This window comes from Stenella coeruleoalba, assembly GCF_951394435.1.
Source record: "Stenella coeruleoalba genome assembly, chromosome: 19".
In the NCBI taxonomy this organism is placed as follows: domain Eukaryota; kingdom Metazoa; phylum Chordata; class Mammalia; order Artiodactyla; family Delphinidae; genus Stenella; species Stenella coeruleoalba.
Genome location: NC_137165.1, coordinates 40,851,557 through 40,878,292, shown reverse-complemented (window position 1 = coordinate 40,878,292; position 26,736 = coordinate 40,851,557). Strand labels below are relative to the sequence as shown.

Genomic DNA, 26,736 nt, shown 5'->3' with positions numbered 1-26,736 from the left:
TAAAAAAAAAAAAAAAAAAAAAAACCTCAGGATGGAGGACGGTTTTTAGATTTCGGTGGTCTGAAAGACGTTAGCAGCTCCTGAGGGATACATACCCTCTACTTTTCTCTTTTTACCCCAGCTCGGACCTCAGAAAAACCCCTCCCACTTCCACAGCGGATCTCCTCAGAGTTACACACGGAGAACAAGCCAGCCCCCGTCATTGGCTAGATTCCCTGTCCGTCTCTCGGCTACGATTCCGAGTGGTGCCTTTTGAATGTGTTCTAGTCCCGCTTCCCTTGCCTAATTGGTTCATTCGAACGGGCCCCCGGCCAGCTCAGTCATTCATTGGTGGATATAAAAGGATAGCTCTGATTGGCTTTTCGGATCGGTGCCAGTGAGAGCGCCTCAGGGATTGGCTTACCTGGTTTGGGCGGGCTAGCGGAAAGCTCAAACCGGAGTGGAAGCGCTCTCTTAACCGACGAACGTCTGTGGAGAAGAGGTTTGCTCCGTGATTGTCTCAGTTTGCTCCGGCATAGTCGCTTGCAGGGTTCTCGAGCCGTCCTTCACGACCGTCACCATGGAGATGTCACCACTGCAGGTACGGCTCGCGGAAGGGTCGCGTCGCGGGGCCTCAACGCGGCCCGGCATCCCTTCGGCTGCCTGTGAGAGAGGGAGGCGTCTGGGCTGTGGTCCGGCAGAGGCTGACTGGGCGTCGGTGTTCCGCGTCGATCCGGGTCCCCTGGGCTCGGCGTGATCGCGAAGAGGCTGAAACCCCTTTCCCGTGCTAATAGCGAAGTATTATCGGCTAACCTGGCTTCTAGGGTGTGCAGTTGTGTTTTTACTGTGTCTAGGAATTCACTTAGTCCTGGAGTAGATCGGTGGGATCATGGTCCGCGTGGGGCTTTAAGCGGCACAGACAGATGCTCTCCTCTTCTACCTGGGGCTGAAAATGGGATTGAACGCCCCTGACCTTGGAAGGTGCAGAGCAAGGCACAGGGTTCCCACTGTGCAGCCGGCAGCCCCGAGGTGCTCAAAATACATCCCTCCAGTGTTCAAAACGTTAACGTGCCCAAAGGATGGGACCCATAGCCTCGCAAACTGCTGCTGCTGCTGAATTAGAATCTATTATTTGCCTGGGACCTAGTAGGCACTCAGTAAATATGTGTGGAGTAGGTGAAAGAAGGGGGTGTATGCTATTGATGGCGTCTAACACGTAAAAATATTTCCATGTCAGATACACTTGGCAAAATAATATGTCAATTTAAACGGACGCCTGGGAACCTGGCTGCAGTAACTTAAACTGCCATGTTTGTACAAAACGATGTCAACTCCACTGATAACTACTAAAAGGTTGTGATTTCTTATAGTGTGTGTAAGCAGATCACTATGACAGGTGTTTTGTTTATGGTTTCTGATAAACCCGTGACTCAAAATACCTTCTCTTCAATTTTTAAAAACTTGTCAGCCTGTAGATGACAATATGCAAGTCAACAAAACAAAGAAAAATGAAGATGCTAAGAAAAGACTGTCTATTGAAAGAATCTATCAAAAGAAAACACAACTGGAACATATTCTGCTCCGCCCAGACACCTACATTGGCTCTGTGGAATCAGTGACCCAGGTAACACCAAGCTAATTAAATGCAGTTACTAAGTAGTTAAAATGTATACTTTTCCAGGTTAAGTTTCTGTACTTCATTTACTTGGAGTGTCACTGGAACTGACCTAATCTATCATGTATGTTATCCTACTAATCCAGAAGACTTTACAGTAGTCATGATGGTAAAATAGAATAAATATATGGTCAAAGTAACCATATTTCTTTGCCTTATTTCCAGCAAATGTGGGTTTACGATGAAGATATTGGCATTAACTGTAGGGAAGTCACTTTTGTTCCTGGTTTGTACAAAATCTTTGATGAGATTCTAGGTGAGTGTATTCTTTTTTTTTTTTAAACATCTTTATTAGAATATAATTGCTTAACAATGTTGTGTTAGTTTCTGCTGTATAACAAAGTGAATCAGCTATATGCAGGTGAGTATATTCTTTAATACAAAGGTCCACTGGTCAGATCCTTTCTAAGAAGTATCATTCCTAGCAAACCCTCTGTAGCCAGAAATCCTATCCTTTCAAACAACAGTTGGCAAAGGTGAGGCAGTCTACTGGAATCTAGGAAGTTGACTTCTTTCCTAGAAACAGGCCTATGAATAAAAATTGCTAAATGAACCTCATTAATGATATTCCTGTGCTGCTTGAGATTTTTTTCTTTTTATGTCTTAGAGTTAAAGGATGTTTTTTAAAATACTTCAATTTTTTACCAATGTGTATTTTATCTTCTTTCAGTCAATGCTGCAGACAACAAACAAAGGGACCCCAAAATGTCTTGTATTAGAGTCACAATTGACCCGTAAGTCTCTTGCTTAGTCTTTTGTTTTTTATAGCTCATTGTTACTGTTAGTTGCATTTACTTTGATTTATAGTAAAGTTGGCTTTTTTTTAAATGGGAGTTTGCAAAAGTGCAGAAAGGTAGAAGGCTAAAATGAACAATCTATGATACCTACAATCTAGATCCAACAGTTATCAACACTTTGCCATATTTGCCCCATCTATATTTTTTCTGAATCATTTCAAAATAAATTACAGTCTTTATGACACTTCATCCCTAAATATTTTAGTAAGCATCTCCACTAACTGCTCTAAGTATTCTGGAGTCTATAGCTGTTAACTTTTTCTCATGATGCTATTGAAATAGTAAACCAGCAGGTGGTGATAGAGAATAATTTGATCTAACATTTCTGCTTATGAATGTCCCCCTTTGTGGGTAGTCAGGGTGTTGCTTCCCCTTGTTATTAGCCTGATGAGTTATAACATAAACTATACTTTAGACTCTTTTTGGGAAACGTGTTAATGATGTACTCAAATGCTCCTAAGGACTTGATATCATAGTCTTTTAAAAAATGTTAAGCTAGATTTAGTTAGTCTTTTTTGTAGATAATACTCAGTACTATTTGTAATAAGAACCATAGTTTGTTTCCGGTTATAACTAAAATATATTATCTTCTTAGAATTAAAATAACTAAGAGATAAGTAAGTCCAAATAAATTTTTAGCATTTTATTGGCGAGCAGGGAAGTTTACAGTTAATAATGTCCTTTCATATTTGTTTTGCAATGTACTTTGTTGGGTGGGAAAGCTAAGGGTGCTGGGACAGTACAGATGATCCCCTTAAAAGTGATATAATAATATTGTTTCCAAATTTTGTCCTTTTCTTTCCATTGGGCATAAATCATTTCCCTTTGTTTATCCTAACATTTTAAAATTTCCTATTTTTTCAATATTATCAGTGTCTGCTCAGGTGTTGGAAAAGGATTGATTTATTGTTTTTCTCTTGGCTCCTATTTCAGGAGTGTTAGGAACTAAGCATGCCGACGTTCAAAAGGTATATATGAAAAAGCGTCATAAAGAAATTGAGACTTGTGAACTCATGTATTTTAGAGATAATAATATTTAAATATTAAAAAATATTAAGCACTAATTTAACATCTGTTTTATAAAAATTTTTTTCACTCTTCTTTTCTTAGGGAGAATAATTTAATTAGTATATGGAATAATGGAAAAGGTATTCCTGTTGTTGAACACAAAGTTGAGAAGATGTATGTCCCAGCTCTCATCTTTGGACAGCTCCTAACTTCTAGTAACTATGATGATGAAGAAAAGAAAGTAACGGGTAGAGTATTGAGGAAAATAAAAAACATATTTGTTGCTGAAAAAAAATACATCTTTTAAATGACTGTCTGTGGCATAAAGGTTAAAAGCATGGAAGTAAATCTCTGTAATTGAATAACATTGCCAGTGATTAAGAAATAAAGCTGTTAATGAGATAAGAACAATTAAATAGTATTTTACCTTTATTTGCCCAGGTGGTCGAAATGGCTATGGAGCCAAATTGTGTAACATATTCAGTACCAAATTTACTGTGGAAACAGCCAGTAGAGAATACAAGAAAATGTTCAAACAGGCAAGTAAATAGGTATCTTGTGCCTTGATTATAAAGTGTACTATAGCAATTTATATTGGTATTAATGGTTTGACATAATTTATAAGCTATTACATCATGGGAAATTATTCATAAACATATATTGGGGGGGTTGGGGGGGTTTTTGGTTTTTGTTTGTTTGGGAGGGTTTTTTAGGACTTGTAAATTTGCGTTATTTAGTTCTAGTTTGTGAGATTACTTAAATTTTTTCTCTCTCCTCTATTCTTTATTTCCATAGACATGGAGGGATAACATGGGGAGAGCTGGTGAGATGGAACTCAAGCCCTTTAGTGGAGAAGATTATACATGTATTACCTTCCACCCTGATTTGTCTAAGTTTAAAATGCAAAGCCTAGACAAAGATATTGTTGCACTGATGGTTAGAAGAGCATATGATATTGCTGGATCCACTAAAGATGTCAAGGTCTTTCTCAATGGAAATAAGCTTCCAGTAAGTACTTTCCTGGGTGTGGGCAATGAGGGAATTGAGATCATTGTCAAAGGCAATGCTGATTTTTTTTTTTCCATCCCATATATTTTTCTTAACCATTTCTCAAATATGTTCCTGTAAAGAAAACATTATGCTACATTTTTTTAAATCAGTTAGCTCATTTTAAGTTCACTAAAGTCTTTCTCAAAGAATCTCCTAAATAAATCCTTTTGTGTCTTTTAATGACCATCCTCTTATGCCCATCAGTGAACACCATTTCATTAGTTTTGAAAAATCTTTACAATCTACTTTTTAATTTACTTTAAATAAATTTTTCATACTATTATTTTTAATTCCTGTTTAGATAAAAGGATTCCGTAGCTACGTAGATATGTATCTGAAGGATAAGGTAGATGAAACTGGCAATGCACTGAAAATTATCCATGAACAAGTAAACCCCAGGTGGGAAGTGTGTTTAACAATGAGTGAAAAAGGCTTTCAGCAAATCAGCTTTGTCAACAGCATTGCTACTTCCAAGGTAATTTTATTTTTGAATTATTAATCATGATTTACCTTTACATATAAGTATTATTGTTTAAATTTATAAAATGAACTTGAATATTTGGCTACCTTGGCATAAAGGAAGCTAAATTAGATTTTTTTTTAATGTTTTATTATTATAATTTTGAGGGTAATGAATTTACAGTTTGGTATTTTTCCTCATTAGGGTGGCAGACATGTTGATTATGTAGCTGATCAGATTGTGACTAAACTTGTTGATGTTGTGAAGAAAAAGAACAAGGGTGGTGTTGCAGTAAAAGCACATCAGGTATGATACTTTAACGCAGTGTTCTTTTTCTAAAGTCAAGAAAGAGGAGAAAGGCTATAAATAAAGCAAGGCATGAGTAAGTTTTTAGTGATTTATTATCAACTTTTACTGCAGGTAAAAAATCACATGTGGATTTTTGTGAACGCCTTAATTGAAAACCCAACCTTCGACTCCCAGACAAAAGAGAACATGACTTTACAAGTCAAGAGCTTTGGATCAACGTGCCCGTTGAGTGAAAAATTCATCAAAGCTGTGAGTACTTAGAGGAAAATAAAAAATAGAAGCCCCTTCCTTTATTTTCCATTGCCCTTCTCAGCCCTGCAGAAATAAAGCTTCCTCCCACATGTCTTCTCACTCTGAAAAGGAAATAAAAAAACAACTCTTACCTCTTACCAGGTCTTACCAAGCCCTTAATCACCATCTATACACCATCTATATTTACCCATTACATGTCACCAGTTTAGATCACTACTGAATTTAACCCATCTAACTGCTTACCGATGGTAAGTTAGTTACCATCTAACTGCTTTAGGCATTGAATGCCTAAAGTTGCTCTCAGTGGACACATCCAAAACTGAATTAGTTCTCTCCGTACTAACTGATCGCCATACAAGGAACTCCCCCACCCCCAGAAAACAAAACTATTTCCTGTTTTAGTCAAAGGCCCCAACTAACCACTAGGTTGCATAAATCTAAATCCAAATTCCTTAATTTGGCCTGCGAGACCCTGCCACTTCCAACCGCATCTCAGTGCCACTTTTCCTACATTATCTAAGCTTCACTTCTACTGGCTTTAAATTACTCAAAAGCAGAGTACTCTTCCCCTCCTTAGAGCTTTTTCACATTTCAGGCAGAGGATTACTCTGCCTGAAATGCTTTACACTTGGCTATTTTAAGTCTTTTTTTTTTTTAATATTTATTTATTTATTTATTTATGCATGCTGTGCCGGGTCTTAGTTGTGGCACGTGGGATCTTCATTGCAGCATGCGGAATCTTTAGTTGCAGCATGCGGACTTCTTAGGTGCGGCATGCAGACTCTAGATGCAGCATGTATGCAGGATCTAGTTCCCTGACCAGGGATCGAACCCAAGGCCCCTGCATTGGGAGCACAGAGTCTTACCCAGTGGACCAAAGGGAAGTCCCCAACTACTTTAGGTCTTAAATGTCATTTCCTCAGGAAAGCTTTTACTTTCTACTTCTTTCCCTAAGTTTGTTCCCATATAACACTGGACATGCATTACTATATATAACATGCTTTTCACTTATCTGTAACACCTGTCACACTTGTAATTTCTCATTTTATTTCTGTCTTCCTTGTAGTAAACTAAACTCCTTGAGGACAAGGGCCATGTCTAATTTGTTTTAACCAATAGATCTCCACATGCAGCTCAGTGCCTGGCACAATATAAGTATGTAGTCAATAAATATTTATTGAATGAATGAACCCAAAGGAAGCAGCTCCCTCAGTAGTGGTAACCTGAGGCAGGAAGATGTGCCACCCTCTATCCAGACATTACTTTTCTACCTCTTTTCATCTTTGAATTCTTTTTATTTTTGTGTGAGCTCATTTGTACTCCAGATTTCTGACAGAACTCTTCTTCCCTAACATGAATCCTCTCATTTTCAGGCAATTGGCTGTGGTATTGTAGAAAGCATACTAAACTGGGTGAAATTTAAGGCCCAAGTCCAGTTAAACAAGAAGTGTTCAGCTGTAAAACATAACAGAATCAAAGGAATTCCCAAACTTGATGATGCCAATGATGCAGGTACACATTTAATCATGTTTCCAAACTTTAAATCTTGAAGTTCAGTTATTTGTTTTATTCATTAACAGCATACTGTGGGTATTTTTCCCTTGACACTTAATACTCAATGGAATATTTGTACTTTGTTAAAAATCAACCAGTTCCCTGTTATTGAACACTTGGGTCATTTCAATTTTTAGCTGTTAAAAGTAGTGTTGAGATGATTATTTGGGGGTATAAAACAAGAATGTTTATACAGTAATCTATTACCTAATGTAGAGGAGAAAAAAGTCTTCTCAACCTTCTTAGGTTCCTGGCTATCTCTGAAAATTAAACTGACAAAGACAGATTAACAGGAAAAAAGCATGTGAATTTATTTAATATGATTTTTTGTGACACCAGAAAATTGTAAGGAAATGCAGACTCAAAGAAATGGTTAAACCTAAGTGGTTTTATGCTAGTTTTGATGAAGAGTGGAAAGTTGTGGAAAGATATGATAGGATAATGATTATGAGCTAAGTATAGTAAACTTGGGGAAACTTAGCAAGGCCTTTTCATTCAGATTCTTCTTGGTGACCCTCAATCTTGGATTAGAATATTCCTTTCCACCAGGTATAAAGAGGGCATCTCCTCATGAGGGTCTTACGACATGCTTCAGGGGCGAAGTTTAACGGGGAGGTCAGGAGATCTTTCTGCTTCTACCATTTTCTCAAAATTCCGTCAGCTTAAGGTATTCAGTATGCCAAGGTGCCATATTTTGGGGTAGCATGTCTTAAACCTCATCACCAACAAATATATTAAATGTAATATGATTAAATGAATGTTTAGCAACAGTATAATTGTCATGAGAAATTAGTCTAAGAAACTTAAGACTTTATTACAAACTTAAGCTAAACTATGGATCTAATTACTTACCTCCATTTGACTCCTCAGCCAACTTGTTATGAATTGTAAATTATTTGTGTTTTATCACATGTCTGAGTTAGTATATTTGAGGTTGAACTAAATGTGCTAATATTAATTTGTTTATTTTAGGAGGCCGAAACTCCACTGAGTGTACACTTATCCTGACAGAGGGAGACTCAGCTAAAACTTTGGCTGTTTCAGGCCTTGGTGTGGTTGGGAGAGACAAGTACGGGGTTTTCCCTCTTAGAGGAAAAATGCTTAATGTTCGAGAAGCTTCTCATAAACAGGTAGAATACATAAAAACTATCTTCAGAATCTAAATCTAATTTTATAATGCAGGACTTCATGCTTGTATTTCATTCCTTTATTGGGCATTTTGAAATACACCTTGGATATTTTTTTGTTATTTTAGGAAATTGGGTACACTATAGCATATCTTAACAGATCTTTCTGACTTACTGACATATAGGCTAGTAACTCAAAATACTGGAGTTCAAGAAAACCCAAGCAACATATACTGTTGTAATTCTTTGTTCTTTTAAAGTTTATAAACAAAATAGTACATTTTTGGCTATACATCCATTTCAGATAATGGAAAATGCTGAAATTAACAATATAATCAAGATTGTGGGTCTTCAGTACAAGAAAAACTATGAAGATGAAGATTCATTGAAGACTCTGCGTTATGGGAAGATAATGATTATGACAGATCAGGTCAGATTTGTTATCAAATATTTTAAATTTTTAAATTTTATTTATTTATTTATTTTTAGCTGTGTTGGGTCTTCATTGCTGTGTGCTGGCTTTCTCTAGTTGCAGCAAGCAGGGGCTACTCTTCGTTGCAGTGCACAGGCTTCTCATTGCGTTGGCTTCTCTTGTTGCGGAGCACGGGCTCTAGGCATGCGGGCTTCAGTAGTTGTGGCACACGGGCTTAGTTGCTCCGCGGCATGTGGGATCTTCCAGGACCAGTGTTCGAACCCGTGTCCCCTGCATTGGCAGGTGGATTCTTAACCACTGTATCACCAGGGAAGCCCGATAGCAAATATTTTAGATTGTTAACCTAAATTAAACACATCTTATTGTTGCATTGCTTTTCTGCCATGAAAGGAAATTACTTAACTGGAGCTTTGTTCATTATTTTTAATCCACATCTAATAAGATATATTATGTTTGTATTTTATGTATATTACATATATAAGTTAAGTGAGTCTGAATTTGAATAGCCTTTTTTTTAATCCCCATAGAAAAAATTTTGAGAAATTACCAGTAAGTCGATCATAATCTTTTTAGTTTCTAAACAATTCTTTTGTGTTTTGGCTTTCCAAATATTTCTAGGACCAAGACGGTTCCCATATCAAAGGCTTGCTGATTAATTTTATCCATCATAACTGGCCCTCTCTTCTGCACCATCGTTTTCTGGAGGAATTTATCACTCCCATTGTAAAGGTATACTAATTTCTAAGATACCATAATGGATATTTTAAGGCCCTACTCCTCAACCCTGGATACACATATAACCCCAGTGATGTATGATGGTATGCAGGGGACCCAGAAGTGTGGAAAGCCACAGCAATGTGTTTTTTACCTCAGGTGTCTAAAAACAAGCAAGAAGTGGCATTCTATAGCCTTCCTGAGTTTGAAGAATGGAAGAATTCTACGCCAAATCATAAAAAATGGAAAGTCAAGTATTACAAAGGTTTGAAATGAAACTCACATAGAACTTCTCATTTTGCTATATACCATTGTACAATATTATATGGAGTAACTTGGTGTTCTTGGTTTTGTAGGTTTGGGCACCAGCACATCAAAAGAAGCTAAAGAGTACTTTGCAGATATGAAAAGACATCGTATCCAATTCAAATATTCAGGTCCTGAAGATGATGCTGCAATCAGCCTGGTGAGTTTGAGTGTATTTCATACATACCTTCTAGTTTTAGAAATCAATGCTTCAACTAGTCAATTGAAACATTTAAATTTTCATATAATAAAATGTTTTATAAAATAGATTGTTTTTAGTAAGCATATCCCAAAGAAAGGAGCCAGATATTTTAGAAACTGAGTTTTTGTTGTTTATTTGTTAACTTTTTATAGAAGAAATATTTTGGAACCATTCGTGCCAGTGACATCTTTTTCATCTTCTAATTTGTAGGCCTTTAGCAAAAAACAGATAGATGATCGAAAGGAATGGTTAACTCATTTCATGGAAGATAGAAGGCAACGAAAGTTACTTGGCCTTCCTGAGGTAAAAAAATGTTAAATATATCTCACAAAATGTACTATTTATTACCTTTAGAATTGACATTATAGCAAATTAAAGTTACTGAATAATAAGTACCTCAGTTAAAAAGTTAATGGATAACTATTTATAAATATCCTTATTCTTATTTAGACTGCTGCATAAATGTATTGGACCTGAAAGAAACTACAGAGTCAATGCACTTTTTTCCTGATTGTGCAGCAATTAAATTCATTTTGTCTTTAAAACATAAAATACTTCATAATTCTTTGCTTTTGAGGGAGTTAACAATTATCATAGAAGTGATAATGCTAACGTGTGTCTTTGTTTTATTTTTGTATTAAGCATTGTTAAGACCAGTGATACTTTTTATTTTAAACTAGATCATGTAATACTCTCTTTGGTTCCTCAGGATTACTTATATGGGCAAACTACCACATATCTGACATATAATGACTTCATAAATAAGGAACTTATCCTGTTCTCAAATTCTGATAATGAGAGGTCTATCCCATCTATGGTGGATGGTGAGTTCTATTTTTATCATAAGATGGGAATCAATGCCCTGAAATGGTTAATTTGAGGATATTAATATTTGCACTTCTTTCATTTTAAAGGTTTGAAGCCAGGTCAGAGAAAGGTTTTGTTTACATGTTTCAAACGGAATGACAAGCGAGAGGTGAAGGTTGCCCAGTTAGCTGGGTCAGTAGCTGAGATGTCCTCTTATCATCATGGTGAGGTAAACACATAATCTATAATGTTTCCAGAAAGCATTACAGCAGAAATACCTGCAAAGTCATTCTCCAAACAGTTGATGAAATTATAAGCTATACATCCATAGTAGAGAACAATGTGGTGAAATATATCAAACTATAAAATTGCTTATTTTTTGACCTAACAAATCTGTTTATAAAAATAATGTTCCTGTAAGGATACTATAATAGATCAAAAGATATGCAAGGATCTGTGTTCAAAGAGATTTAGTGATGTTTGCTATAAATTTGTTACGCCAAAATTTAGACATGGAAAGTGTCCATCAATTGGAAAATTATTATAAATTATGACACATCTGTGAATGGAATCAGTGATATAACTTAAGTAAATCTATATGTACTAACATTGAAGAATGTCCATGTTCTATTGTCAGGTGAGGGAAAAGAAAAAAGAGGCAGAATAATAATTAAAGGAAGGATATACTCCAAATTGTTAACTTTGGTTATCACTGGGAATTGGAAAGGGCAACTTTCCAATTTTTCATATATGTCTAAATTGTTTGACTTTATATCAATACAAACATACACCTGTTCATTTTTTATTTTGTAATTGAAATTGCTTTTTTGCATTTATTATGTAAAACAGTTTTAAAGAATTAGATTGCCTATAAGTTTCTAGAACTTTAAAGGTAATGATTGTCTTGCTTGTTGCTTCAGTCAAAATATAGCAGGTACTCAATAAGTGTTCACATAATAAACATTTGTTGAATGCTTAGCATGTACCAAGTATACAAAGATAAATCATACATGTTCTCTACCTTTAAGGTATAATCACAGTTTAACCAGAGGATTATATCTCACACACACACACACACACACACACACACACACACACACACACCCCTTTAGAATAGTGATACATGCTAGAATAGAAATGAGCAAAGTGTTTCACACAAAGGAGGAAATATTTCATTCTGCTGAGGGTGAATAGAGGAGCTATACCTTCAAGGTTGAGTAGGACTTGATAGAAATTACTGGAAGGCAAGATCCCTGAACTTGGAGCCAGAATTCTTAGGTTTAGGGTACTACTCCTGCCATGTATTTATCTGGGAAAAGCCAATAAATATCTACACTTCATAAAACCTTACAGGATTATAGTGAAACACACTCATGATAACAAACATGTTATTATCGAGAGACTACAGATTAGATTAATGAATCTTTTTCCCCCCACCCACAGATGTCACTAATGATGACCATTATCAATTTGGCTCAGAACTTTGTGGGTAGCAATAATCTGAACCTCTTGCAGCCCATTGGTCAGTTTGGTACCAGGCTGCATGGTGGCAAGGATTCTGCTAGTCCTCGATACATCTTCACAATGCTCAGGTGGGTATGCTTCCGATTTTTTTGTGAATTGCCATTTCCAATTTTGAAGTATTGTGAGATTTAGTTGACCAAAAATAGAAAAATCCAGTTAATCGGAAAATAGATTTTTGATGCAGATGCTTGGATTATTAATTGCTTAAAACTAGCTCTTTAAAGTTTAACTATGCTACTCTTTGCAATGAGTAGAAAGTCAAAATTCTATTTCAGTTTGATAGCTTAGCCTTTGTATCCCTTAGAAGTATTGTTTCCTTGCCAAACTATAAATGTTTTTACTCCCATTTCTTTTATTTTATTCTCTTTCTCCATATAGAGCTGTGGTTCTCAACCAGGGTAGATTTTACCCTTCAGGGGACACGTGGCAATGTCTGGAGACATTTTTGATTGTCATGACTAGGGAGCCATGCCACTGGCATCTAGTGAGCAGAGGCCAGGGATATTGCTAAACACTCTGTAATGCACAGGGCGGCACCCCCACGGCAAAGAACAAAGATGGCAGTAGTGCCAAGGTTGGGAAACCCTGTAGAGTTTGAGCCGGAGTAAAGAAGAACTTGATTCTTCTTAAATACCACAAGTTGAAATTTTACTTCCTTTACAAGTCTATGGAAAGTACATTATGAGTGGTCAGTTTTCACCTGTCATCTTATTCAACTTTTCAACAGCATAGAGTACGGTAATCACTCCATCCTTGAAAGTCTTCTTTCATTATTTGTCCTCCAAGACACAAGACTGTTGGTTCTCCTCCCTATTAGTCTTCACTGGGTCATTCTCATCTTCCCAACCTCCAAATACTGGCCTGCCCTAGAGCTCCTTCATCAGACCTCTTTCCACTAACTATACTGCCTTCCCATCCATGGATGGTACCTCGTACATCCAGTCTCATAGCTCCAGCCCTACCCTCTAAATTTCATGTCCCCTCTCAACATTTACCACCTGGATGTCTAATAAGTATCTCAAACGTTAAATTCAAAACCATATCCTTAGTCCCTTTCTCAGTAAATGGAAAGCCATCCTTCTAATTCTCAGGCTCAAAATTTGGAGTTACCTTTGACTCCTTTTCTCCACACTTGCATCCCTGTGGGCTCCACATTGGAAAAATACTGAGCCACCCCATTCATTATATTCATACAGACTATTATATTCTACCATTCTTCTTTCTTTTGGCAGCCAGTTGATTTTTTTTAAATAGGTTACTCTGGTTCAGAACCTTCCAACTTCTTCATTCAGAGAAAAACTAAAGCCCTATTTTAGCAAACCAGACCCTATATGATATGTGCTCCCACTCCCCATGTCTTTTGATTCCATCTCCTACTATCTCTGCTTCAAACACACCTGGCCTCTTTGCCTATAGTCAAACATGCCTTCAGGGCCTCTGACTTACTGGTCCCTCTGCTTGCAGTACTCTTTCTCTCAGTTTCTTCTCTGCTCAAATGTTATCCTATCAGAAAGTGCTTACCATTCCTTAGCATCCCCTCAATCAATCTTAGCTGCTTTATTTTTCTATTTAGCATTTACCGTACCGCCTGACAAAATGCCTGTACTAGAATATCTCCCTGTACTGAGCTCCTCAAAGACTGAGGCTTTATATCTGCAGTGCCTGGCATGTAGAAAGTACTCAATAAATAATATTGGTAAATGAATATTAGTCAGCAAGTAAAGCCAAAGTAATTTTCATGTATATATCTGAGATAACATATGTTCTTTCCGTGAAAGTTGTGTCAAAGCCAATATTTTTCTAAAATAACATTCTTTGTTTTCTTTAGCCCTTTGGCTCGGTTGTTATTTCCACCAAAAGATGATCACACGTTAAGGTTTTTATATGATGACAACCAACGTGTTGAGCCTGAATGGTACATTCCTATTATACCCATGGTGCTGATAAATGGCGCTGAAGGAATTGGTACTGGGTGGTCCTGCAAAATCCCCAACTTTGATGTTCGTGAAGTTGTGAATAACATCAGACGTTTGATGGATGGAGAAGAACCTTTGCCAATGGTAACTATTCTGTGGTACTAGGAACCTTACTAGTTTTCCTCTGGTTTCAATTCAGCAGTTGATATGGTTAAAGAAGACAAATAGAAAATTTATTTCATGCTTGATGTTAGATTTATTGTTTAATGCTGTTGGGATTTGTTTTAGTATCACATTTAGAAAATATTCTTTTTTAAAATACTAATTTAGCTTCCAAGTTACAAGAACTTCAAGGGTACTATTGAAGAGCTGGCTCCAAATCAGTATGTGATTAGTGGTGAAATGTCTATTCTTAATTCTACAACCATTGAAATCTCAGAGCTTCCCATCAGAACATGGACCCAGGTAAGTAATTATGGGTTTCTTTTTTGATTTTTGTGATAGGGGAAACATTTTTTATACTGATGTTTGTTGAATATTCAGGAGCCTATGTTTGAGAAACTTACAAAAGGATTATTTCTTTCTTTAGACATATAAAGAACAGGTTCTAGAACCCATGTTGAATGGCACTGAGAAGACACCCCCTCTGATAACAGATTATAGGGAATACCACACAGACACCACTGTGAAGTTTGTTGTGAAGATGACTGAAGAAAAACTGGCAGAGGCAGAGAGAGTTGGACTACACAAAGTCTTCAAACTCCAAACTAGTCTCACATGCAACTCTATGGTATGTCTTGTTTCATGAGAAATATGTATGTTTCCATTTATATTAAGATTAATATCAATTTTAAAAGGATATCTTAGGCTACTTTTACAGTTTCAAAGGATAAAGTCATTTCTCTAAAACGATTAAAGTTTAGCCAATTTATCTGTTGTTGACTCCAATCTTGTTTTTCTTTTCTAGGTGCTTTTTGACCACGTAGGCTGTTTAAAGAAATACGACACAGTGTTGGATATTCTAAGAGACTTCTTTGAACTCAGGCTTAAATATTATGGATTAAGAAAAGAATGGCTTCTAGGAATGCTTGGCGCTGAATCTGCTAAACTGAATAATCAGGCTCGCTTTATCTTAGAGAAAATAGATGGCAAAATAATCATTGGTATGTTTTTGGAACAATAACTTCCTGTACTAAAATTACTATCATACCTCACTTCCTTTAAACATTTTTGGTGAGAGGGATGATGGAGAGGGCGGGCAAAATCCGTTTATTTCCACTGGTTACACGTACAGGTATTTCTTTCAAATACCTAAATTAGCATTTATAGTTTAAAAGAGATAGCTTTTCCTAGATTGAGAAATCAAGATTTAGTTAACATTTAGACAGGAAGAGAACAGAGCTAGAAGAGGTCCCTGTGTAAACTGATTGATAAAGAGCAGAGATAAGTCTGATAGAAAAACAAAAAAAGGAAGGAGGATTTTAAATGGCTTATATTATAAGTAAATGGTATACTCAAGACTGAAAGTCATGTCTAAGGGAATTTTTTTAAGACATTCTAGAAGCAACTAAATCAGAGTTTAAGTAACCAAGAAGAAAACAGTTTTGACTAAAGCTGGAGGGTTGAAAGAAATGGCTCAGCTCTGGCCAGAGTAAACTAGAAAAGCCAGGTAACTATGGGTTGTAGTAGCAAGTCCCAAAACATGACAACACAAGTTACCAGTGATCACAGGATCATTTTCTGATGGTACATGAAAATGTTTAACTTAGTAGTTACATGTTCATTTTCATGGATATTTTAAAATACAATAACGATGGCATATCAGTCCCCTAATTTCACAGATGATATTGCTTAAGACAAAGCTAAAATAAGTAATATTGGATATGACTCAAGGAAAAATAAAAAGTAAAGAGTATTTAGTTGACTGGAATTTAGGAAATACTAGAGACTATCCAGTCTTCTTGAGGAGTAAATATAGAGGGCCTAAAAGTGTGACCTATATATCAAGTTAATTGATGAAAGGTGGTACTCAAAACCTCACTCTATTATAGCTAGTAACTCTCAGTGTCCCTCAAAGTCTAACAAATTGACTGCAGTAAACTTTGGGAGAGGGGTGCTATAGAAAAAAGGGAACAAATGCATTATAGGGGACTATAATCAAGAGAAATCAATGTCTGAATGAGTGGCACTAAAAACTTGCCCACTCGGGTGTTGAAATTAAAAGACCAGGGAGGAGACTCCCCTGGTGGCGCAGTGGTTAAGAATCCTCCTGCCGGGCTTCCCTGGTGGCGCAGTGGTTGAGAGTCCACCTGCCGATGCAGGGGACACGGGTTCGTGCCCCGGTCCTGGTAGATCCCACATGCCACCGAGCAGCTGGGCCTGTGAGCCATGGCCGCTGAGCCTGCGCCTCCAGAGCCTGTGCTCCGCAACGGGAGAGGCTCCTCCTGCCAATGCAGGGGACGTGGTTTCAAGCCCTGGTCCGGGAAGATCCCACATGCCACGGAGCAACTAAGCCCGTGCGCCACAACTACTGAGCCTGCGCTCTAGAGCTCGCAAGCCACAACTACTGAGCCTGCGTGCCACAACTACTGAAGCCCGCGTGCCTAGAGCCCATGCTCCGCAACAAGAGAAGCCACCGCAATGAGAAGCCTGCGCACCGCAACGAAGAGTAGCCCTGGCTCGCCGCAACTAGAGAAAGCCCATGAGCAGCAGTGAAGACCCAACACAGCCAAAAATAAATAATAAATAAATAAATTTTAAAAATAAATAAATAGAAGACCAGGGAATATAATTGAGGTCAATATTTATCAGAAATAAAGGTTTTGATTGTCTTGTTATTCAAGTTATGATTAAGTCACTACCTCATATATGATTTGACTGCCCCCTTGTGGTAATTTACATTTGTCAGTGGTTTAGGAGCAGACTTGACTATCCACCAGGATGTACAAATTTATGCAAGAAGACAGTTTAATCTCCAGTTTTAATCTTTTCACTTAATATGGTAAAACCTTATCCCTTTCCTAAAATATTGCTCAAAACTACTATCTCTGTTCACATTTGTTTAAACAGAAAACAAGCCTAAGAAAGAATTAATTAAAGTTCTGATTCAAAGAGGTTATGATTCGGATCCTGTGAAGGCTTGGAAAGAAGCCCAGCAAAAGGTAACTTCTTGGTTAGCATTTTCTGTCTTATTAAAGACTATGTATAGTCTAATGTCTATGTTTCACATTTCCTATTAAAGCTACATTTTAATTTCTCCTTTAGGTTGCAGATGAAGAAGAAAATGAAGAGAGTGACAATGAAAAGGAAACTGAAAAGAGTGACTCTGTAACAGATTCTGGACCAACCTTCAACTACCTTCTTGATATGCCTCTTTGGTATCTAACCAAGGAAAAGAAAGATGAACTGTGCAAACTAAGAAATGAAAAAGTGAGTTGTTGATGGATAGTACATGTTGCTTGATTGTATTCCAATGGTGAAAGTAAATTGTGTGCTTTGGGAAAATGCTGTTTATGCACATAAATTAACTTAATTTTCTGACTATCTTATGAAGGAGCAAGAGCTAGAAACATTAAAGAGAAAGAGTCCATCAGATTTGTGGAAAGAAGACTTGGCTGCTTTTGTTGAAGAGCTGGAGGTATGTAGTTTATAATGCCTGTGTTAGAATTTTTATTAATGAAATAATGTATTCTAGCAATACACCTCTTTGTCAAGAAATTTCACAATTGGCAATAGAATATAAGAGGCATGGAGATACATTCCAAGATAACACATAAAATAACAGATTGTTAGAAACTAGTTAGAATAAAGTAAATGGTGCCAAGAAACATACTACCTAAAAGTTTTTGGACAAAGAGGGGAAAGGGCAGGAGTTGATTTTTCACCTATTGGGACTGAGAAGATAAAGAGAATTCAAACACGGAAGAAAACGAGCCCAGTCCCTCAAGTAAACCTGAAAGGACAAAAATAGTTTCCTTCAGGGCTAGCTAATCAGTAGTTTCAGGAGATCCTCTGTTACCAAAATTGCTAATGTGGTTTGTTCTCCAGTATTATCTTAACATAAGAAAAAGTATTTCATAAATTAAGATAAAAGGCCTAACATGTAGATTTATATTATTGTACTTCAGTTTGGATGTCCAGCTTGTAATCAGTTGATTGGATAAATGTACATTACTGGAATCACATCCTTTCTTATTTCTTAATTGAGTTTACAAAGTGTGCCTTAATGTTGGTGGTATACTTGATAGAACAGCTTATCACAAATTTATGTTAAGATGTAACAAATTGAAGTCAGTTTAACCGTTGCCTTTTATTCTGTCCCTATAAAGTGGCATCGATGCTGTAATGTCTTTGTTAGCTTATAAACTTGCTTTCTTTTTTTTTTCTTACATCTTTATTGGAGTATAATTGGTTTGAAATGGTGTGTTAGTTTCTGCTTTATAACAAAGTGAATCAGTTATACATATGTTCCCATATCTCTTCCCTAAACTTGCTTTTTTATATCAACCTTTTGTAGGCTGTTGAAGCAAAGGAGAAACAAGATGAACAAATAGGACTTCCTGGGAAAGGTGGGAAAGCAAAGGGGAAAAAAACACAAAGGGCAGAAGTTTTGCCTTCTCCATGTGGAAAAAGAGTCATCCCCCAAGTGACCATAGAGATGAAAGCAGAGGCAGAAAAGAAAATTAAAAAAAAAATTAAGGTAATACTCTTGAAAGCATTATACATAAAACACTTTAAATATTTTTCCACTTAAAATTGAACTAATCATAAAACTTCTAATCCCGTACTCAGGAATTTATCAACTAATCATAACTTTCCTTTCTTATGAGCCTGATTTTTTTAATGTTTAAGTATCTTGAAAAAGTCGTACCCATACCCTTCTTTCTTCAGATCTCTTAGCCAAAATACAAAGAAAAAAAAATCACTTTTTGACAGATATATATTTGTATATTTGACCTTATATTATTCCAAATAATAAACGGGCAGAACTTAACCATTTTTGTCTTGCTGTCTTTTAGAATGAAAATACTGAAGGAAGCTCTCGAGAGGATGGGATAGAAATAGAAGGCCTAAAACAGAGATTGGAAAAGAAACAGAAAAGAGAACCAGGTATTAAAACATTTTAAGGAAAATCATATAGAGTTGAGACTAAATTATGTTTGTTACCTAGTACGTTCCATATAGACGTTCAAAAGTTCTTATTGAGGTACATGAAGAAGGGCTAAATCTGAAGTATACTTGAACTTCCCTAACATTGTCCTTGGGATATGATTTATTTTAGAAGAGATCATTTTGTAATGAAATACTTTGTTGGGATCTAAAGAAAGTGTTCAGTTTATTAGATTTCACTTTCTAGCCAGTTATGAGGTTTTAATATATGTAATATATTCATATGTAAAGCTTCTTGAGGACAGTCACCATATCTTAGTCATGTTGTTTTATCCCTAGAGTTCAACACCATGCCTGGGATATACTTAACACTCACTCAGTAAATTAAATAGAAGTAAAAATTCTGTTAACCATTTGATTATGCCTTTACTGAATATCTACTTTTTTCTAACTTCTTCATGGAGATATTCACATACCAAATTCACTCATTTAAAGTGTACCATTCAGTGGTTTTAGTATACTCAGTTTTAGAACAGTTTCTTGTCCTGGAAAGAAACACTGTACGCAATTACTGGTCACCCCCCATTTTCTCCCAACTCCCCCTCCCTCTAGGCAACCACCAATTTACTTTCTGTGTCTAGATTGCCTATTCTGGACATTTCCTATGAATGGAATCATATAATATGTTCTTCTGTGGCTGGCTTCTTCACTTAGCATGTTTTCAAGGATCATTCATGTAGTAACATGTATCAATACTTCATTCTATTTTGTTGCCAAATAGTTTTTCATTGTATGAATATACCACATTATATTTATTTGTTCACCAGCTGCTAGATATTTGAATTGTTTCCACTTTGGGGCTTTTATATTTCTTTGGCGAAATGTCTATTCAGATCCTTTGCCCATTTTTTAATTGGGTTATTTATCTTTTATTGTTGAGTTAGTTGTAAGAGTTCTTTATATTCCAGATGCCAGACCTTTATCAGATACATGATTCTCAAATATTTTCTGCCAGCCTGTGGATTATCTTTTCATTTTCTTGATGGTGTCCTTTGAAGCACAAGTTTTTAATTTTGATGAAGTCTAATTTATCTTCTTTTTTTCTTTTGTTGCTCATGTTTTTGGTGTCATATCTAATCTTTTGCCAAATCCAAGGTCATTAAGATTTACCCCTAGGGTATTCCCGGGCAGTCTAGTGGTTAGGACTCCATGCTTTCATTGCTATGGGCCCGGGTTCAATCCCTAGCTGGGGAACTAAGATCCCACAAGCTGTGCGGCATGGCGAAAAAGAAGAAAAGAAAAGATTTACCCCTTATCTTCTTCTAAGAGTTTTTAGTTTTAGCTCTTACATTTAGGTAATTTTGAATTAAGTTGTATATGGCATAAGGAAGGGGTCAACTTCATTCTTTTGCATGTGGATATCCAGTTGACCCAGCACCGTATATTGAAAAACCTTCTTCCCTGTTGAATTGTCTTCACCATTGCCAAAAATCTATTGACCATAAATATTAAGGTTTATTTATGGATTCTTAACTATTCCATTGATTGATGTATATGTCTATCCTTGAGTATCTACTTTTAATAGATAACGTTCAGTTCTGTGGGGAATACAAAGATGAATAAAATAATTGGAAACATCTTAGTATTAAAAAGAAGTAATAAAAGTATGTTGTGTGTGCTGTGTTGTGGAAAATTATATATTGGCCTTATAATACAGCACATATTTAACTTTAAACCTACCTAGCAATCAATTAGCATATAAAAGCAGTGAATCAGATAAGTATTTTGAACATTCACGTTTCCCATCACTATCTCAAGTCTTGTGAGGACACAAGAAGTGGGGAAGCATGGCGCTTACCCTCAAGAGGTTTATCAGGAAAGAAAGGTAAAGCAGTACATACTAGCCATTGTAGGGATTTAGAGAAAGGTGAGATCAGTGTGGGTACATGTAGATTGCAGAGGCTTTGTGAAAGAGGTAAAACTTGGTTTAGAGTCTTAAAGATTGGGTAAGATTTAGGTATTCTAGACTGGGAGAAGGCAAATGGACATATAATATGCATGGGACGATGAGAAGGCCCCTTAACAGAGTGGAAAATAGTAGAAAATAGTTAAACCAGATTATGGAGAGTTAGAAAACCAGGTTGTTGGAGGAGGGTGGATAAGATTAGATTCAACTAGGAGATATGAAATAGGTAGGTGTATGAAGGAAGAATATGAAGAAAGGACTAAGTCAGATCAATAAGGAGTCTATCCTTATCTTTGGGCCTAGATGAGGGAAATAAATAGCAAAGGATTGGTATGAGAGACATTTGAGGAAAAGAATTAACAAGACTTAGTGACTTTAAACCTCCTTAACTCAGCCATTAAATGCTCCTCGAGGTTCGGGCCCAGCCATTCTGTTCCCTTTGAGCTGTTTCCCTCGCCTTGACTTCAGCAGTAACCTTCTGTTGATCTTGCATCTGTTCTTGTGCCTTTCCCATCTCCACACTACAGTCTGAGAGAACTCTAAAATGCAAATCTGGTCATATTGATTCCCTGTTTAAAACAAAATCCTTAACAAGACCAGCCACTCTCTTGGGACTTCCCCGGTGGTCCAGTAGTTAGACTCCGCCTTCCAATGCAGGCGGCGGCGCAGGTTCGATCCCTGGTCGGTCAGGGAACTAAGGTCCCACATGCCGCGGGGTGCAGCCAAAGACTTTTAAAAAAAGACCAGCCACTCTCCCTCTGACTTCTGCTTTCCAGCCATAATGGATTTCTTTCAGTTTCCTAAGTGCACTATGTTTTCTCACAGGGCTTTGTACATGTTATTTCCTAAACTGGAATGTTTTGTCATCCAACTCCCTTCAACTAGTTAACTTAAGCATCTCTTTCTTGGAAAACCCTCTTATTTATATACATATGCATACATACTACATGCCCTATGTAAACATATATACCATGTGGGATTATTATTATATATGGGATTAGATAACCAAACTATAAGCTCCACAGAAAGGGGGACTATGTCCTTTTCTGTTCACCATTCTATTCCCAGTACTAGCACAGAGTTCAATAAATATTCGAAGGATGGATGGATGATAGATGGAGAAAAGTGAGTCAAAGAATATGTAAACATGGTTAATTCCTATCTCCCTTCCAGGTACCAAGACAAAGAAACAAACTACATTGCCATTTAAACCAGTCAAGAAAGCCAAAAAGAGAAACCCCTGGTCTGATTCGGAATCAGATATAGACAGTAACGAAAGTAATTTTGATGTCCCTCCCCGAGAAAAAGAGCCACGGAGAGCAGCAAGTAAGGAAGAGTGAAGATTTGAATGGGCAATCTATTTCAAGGCACATAATCCCAGAAATTGTTACATCTTAGAGCAGTAATTACATTTTTGAGAAACTAAAACATCTTTTAGAAGATTAAACTGAAGCTTATATCTTCAGGAAATGTTATATTAATCTGTGGATTAAATATTTCTCCTGTTATCCTCTTTGATTCTTTGTATATGTATATTTTTAACAGCAAAAACCAAATTCACAATGGATTTGGATTCAGATGAAGATTTCTCAGATTTTGATGAAAACACTCAAGATGAAGATCATGTCCCATCAGATGCTAGTCCACCTAGGACCACAACTTCCCCAAAGTAAGTATCCTCTCTAATAGGGATTTTATCATGATTGTTTTTAATAGCTGATGATATATTCTTTGTTGACACATTTAGAATTGGTCATCAGGATTTTTTTATTATTATTATTCTAGACATACTAACAAAGAACTGAAGCCACAGAAAAGTGCCACATCAGGTATGTTAAGTAAAAATAGTGAGATGTCTGCTTTATTGGAGCACTCAGGTCCACCCGGCTTCTAACCCGGCCTACATTATCCAAGTCCTGTCTTTGAAAATAAATGTGGGTTCTTGTTAGCATTACATTGATATTGTTCATTAGGTTTAGTTTTGCACATAAATAGGTTCTACATTTAAACTAAATGTACTAAAAGTAATCATTTGCTTGCCAGGTACTATGCTAGGTGCTAGAGATAGAAAAACTTATTGTTTGCTCATGAAGAACTCAGTAATTAGAACAGAGTTACAAAAGCGTGTTTGAAATATTCCAGGAAAGTCACAGACTTTGTGTTTAAATAGAAATTCAGAGCAGGGACAAAAGCAGTAAACAGATTTTCATGTATTGCTTATATGTATTATTTTCCTTTCCATTTGAAGTAACGGACCTTAACGCTGATGATGCCAAGGATAATGTACCACCTCCTCCAAGCTCTCCTGCTGCTGATTTCCCAGCTGTAACTAAAACCACAAACCCTGTTCCTAAAAAGAACGTGACAGTGAAGAAGACGGCAGCAAAAAGTGAGCCTCAGTCTTTGAGATGGGTTAATATTGGGATTAGCTACTGGCTGCCACAAGTCAGCTTCAATTTTTATTCCCCAAATTTACTATATTGAAATTAAGCCTTTACCAACTGAAAACAAATCTTTAGATCTTCATAATCAAAATTGCTAGTCAAAAGGTTTAAAAATAGCATGTTTCTCAAAATGCCAGGTGTTAGTTAGCTCATTTCTATGACAGGGATGGGAGTTAGAAACAGTTGCAAATGTTTAACATGAAGCATATACCTACAAAAAAATCATATGCTTAAGAATACTTTGATTCTCTAATGCATTTCATCTCTGTTAGGTTGTCTTTTCCTATGTTAAATATAAGCAGTCAACAGGTTGCTAAAGAAGGTTCACTGTGGGAACAATTCAGCTAAGAGTGTCCCTGACAAATTCCTGTGTTCACTTGCAGGTCAGTCTTCCACCTCTACTACAGGGGCCAAAAAAAGGGCTGCACCAAAAGGAACCAAAAAGGATCCAGACTTGGATTCTGATGTCTCTAAAAAGCCTAATCCCCCCAAAACCAAGAGTCACCGCAAAAGGAAGCCGTCCACTTCTGATGATTCCGACTCTAATTTTGAGAAAATGATTTCTAAAGCAGTCACAAGCAAGGTATTTATCCTAGTCAGTCCTTTTGCTGTAGGTATTTTGAAGCACATAACCAAGCTTTGCTCCTAATAATTTGGCACATTTTTAAGGAAATAAATTTAAATCCCATAGTCCATTAGCCTTTTACTCTATGTAGTTTAGTTGTAAAAAAGTTAAATATGCCACTAATTAGTCAATGAGAGAGTTGCCTTCAGTCTATTTCTTTCCTTCTTTCTATTTTTTTTAAAAATTTATTTATTTATTTTTGGCCCCGTTGGGTCTTCATTGCTGCACGTGGGCTTTCTCTAGTTGCCGCGAGCAGGGTCTACTCTTCGTCGTAGTACGCGGGCTTCTCACTGTGGTTCTCTTTTGGAGCACGGGCTCTAGGCACGCAGCCTTCAGTAGTCGTGGCACGCGGGCTCTAGAGCGTAGGCTCAGTAGTTGCGGTGCACGGGCTTTGTTGCTCTGAGGCATGTGGGATCTTCCCGGACCAGGGCTCGAACCTGTGTCCCCTGCATTGGCAGGCGGATTCCCTGTGCCACCAGGGAAGTCCCAATTTCTTACTACTCATTAGAAGGTGGAAAACTCCTTGAGTTGTAGTCTGTTGATATATTTTTTGCATCGAAATTCTGCTGTCAGGTTGACATTGTACAAACTACTTGGGCTTTTCTCTTTTAGAAACCCAAGGAGGACAGTGATGACTTTCACCTGGACTTAGACTCAGCTGTGGCTTCTCGGGCAAAATCGGGACGGACAAAGAAACCTATAAAGTACCTCGAAGAATCAGATGAAGATGATCTGTTTTAAAATGTGAGGTGATTATTTTAAGTAATTGTCTTATTGAGCTCAAGACTGGTTTTAAATTTATGTGAATCTCTCAGTTTCTTCCCCTCTGAATTTAGTTTGGGGAAGGTAGTTTTAATTCAGAACCATCAAAGTGAAGTAGAGCCCAAGTGTCCCTTATCTTTATATAATACTGTCTAAGTAGTGACCATCTCGTGGGATTGTTTTTTCTCTGCTTTGTGTATGTATTGAGTCTGTTTTCTTTTGTCCTTTAAATCTGATTTTAGGTTCTTCTGGGCTCTAGAGGCAGTTGTGTGGTCACTTCAGCATAATGTAGTTTGACCACTCATTAAGCTAAAATTGGAGCACTTTGACATAAAAGTTTCTACTCTGCCTACTTTCTGAAAATATGAGATACAGCATGATGAGTTTCTCTGTTTTATCTTAGTTTCATAGATAATTTTCCATCAGATAGAACTTTATGTAGTTCCAGTACCAAATACTTCTCGCTCAGCCTTTTATGTGCTGAATTTTTAAGCAGTGAAAAATTGTTCATATTCTTCATATCTTTTTGAATGAGCTGAAGAAAAACACCATGGCTGTGTCTCTATAACCTCAACACAGTCAATTAGATGAAGAAAATTAGACCCTAAGTTGAGATTATCTCAACTCTTGACTTGTCCCCTCTGGCTGCCTGTGAGTCTGAATCTCCCAAGGAACAAATTTCTAGGAGGCACTAGATTGCAGAAGAGTCGGGGACAGCATTCTCTCAAAGATCTTATATATTATATTGATGCCATACTCAGCAGCGAGCTGTTACATCCAGTTTGAGGAAATCTCCATAATTTTCAACTTGTAAACTTTTTAAGACCTTCCTGCATTCGTTATATGTGTGTGAGTTGAGTGGTGTTATCAATGTTTTTCGTAACTATTTACTATGTTTTCTCTATTTAGCTTAATTCCAACAATTTTGTGCTTTAATAAAATGTTGTAGATATTGCAACCCGTGATTGTTGCCCATTTTCCCCCTGCACTACACTCTTTTCCTTAGTCTAAAATATATCCTTCTTCACTCTTCACTGTAAAATGGTTTTGAGAACTATTCTGATCATTTTCTGATGTGCCTGCTCCTGGCCATAGTGATAGTTCTGAGGGAGAGGCACCATGACCTAACTGGGGCCGACCAGGTTTATTCCTGAGATTTTTAAACGTGGGAGCTAAATTCACCTCTTCCACACTCAAAAGGCATTGGCCCTACATCAATAAATAACTTTAAATATAAACTTATTTTTTTAAATGATTCCCTACTTTAACAATATTTTGATAAACTAGTCAACTGCTTGATGATATCAATAAGTTATATTGGGGCAACTGGCTAATCATTTAGGGGAAAAAAATTTAGAAAAATCTAACCCCTTCCTCCCATCTTACCAGAAAGTTAAGTTCAAATAGACTTTTTTTTTTTTTTTTTTGGTGACACCATGTGGCACTTGGGATCTTATTTCCCCAACCAGGGATAGAACCCATGCCCCCTGCATTGGGAGCATTGGAGTCTTAATCACTCTGCCAGGGAAGTCCCTCAAATAGACTAAATATCAAAAACAAAACTAAAGAAGTACTAGAAGAAAAGTAGTCTTGCGTTACAGAGGGATAGCCTAAACATATCCCCAAGGGTGGTGTTGATAAAGATATGGAAAATGAGCCCTTTCACTAGAACCTGGACGAAAAGGTCAAACTCTTTGTCCCAGCAATTCTCACTTTA

General features: G+C 36.8%; 1 protein-coding gene across 1 annotated transcript; it reads left to right on the top strand.

Moving 5' to 3' along the window:
* Window positions 1-419: 419 nt before the first annotated feature.
* Window positions 420-25,942, top strand: TOP2A (DNA topoisomerase II alpha). Its single transcript, XM_079904904.1, has 35 exons — window positions 420-580; window positions 1,448-1,603; window positions 1,820-1,910; window positions 2,325-2,388; window positions 3,562-3,707; window positions 3,901-3,998; window positions 4,255-4,467; window positions 4,811-4,984; window positions 5,174-5,275; window positions 5,390-5,527; window positions 6,904-7,042; window positions 8,057-8,214; window positions 8,516-8,641; window positions 9,263-9,373; window positions 9,518-9,623; window positions 9,715-9,824; window positions 10,077-10,169; window positions 10,576-10,690; window positions 10,781-10,902; window positions 12,117-12,265; window positions 14,026-14,257; window positions 14,444-14,578; window positions 14,703-14,903; window positions 15,081-15,276; window positions 17,183-17,274; window positions 17,378-17,542; window positions 17,667-17,750; window positions 18,630-18,812; window positions 19,132-19,222; window positions 22,362-22,514; window positions 22,734-22,857; window positions 22,974-23,017; window positions 23,437-23,577; window positions 24,016-24,215; window positions 24,870-25,942. The coding sequence occupies exons 1-35, from the start codon at window positions 560-562 to the stop codon at window positions 24,996-24,998; spliced, it is 4,602 nt and encodes a 1,533-aa protein (XP_079761030.1). The 5' UTR covers window positions 420-559; the 3' UTR covers window positions 24,999-25,942.
* The last annotated feature ends 794 nt before the right edge of the window (window positions 25,943-26,736 follow it).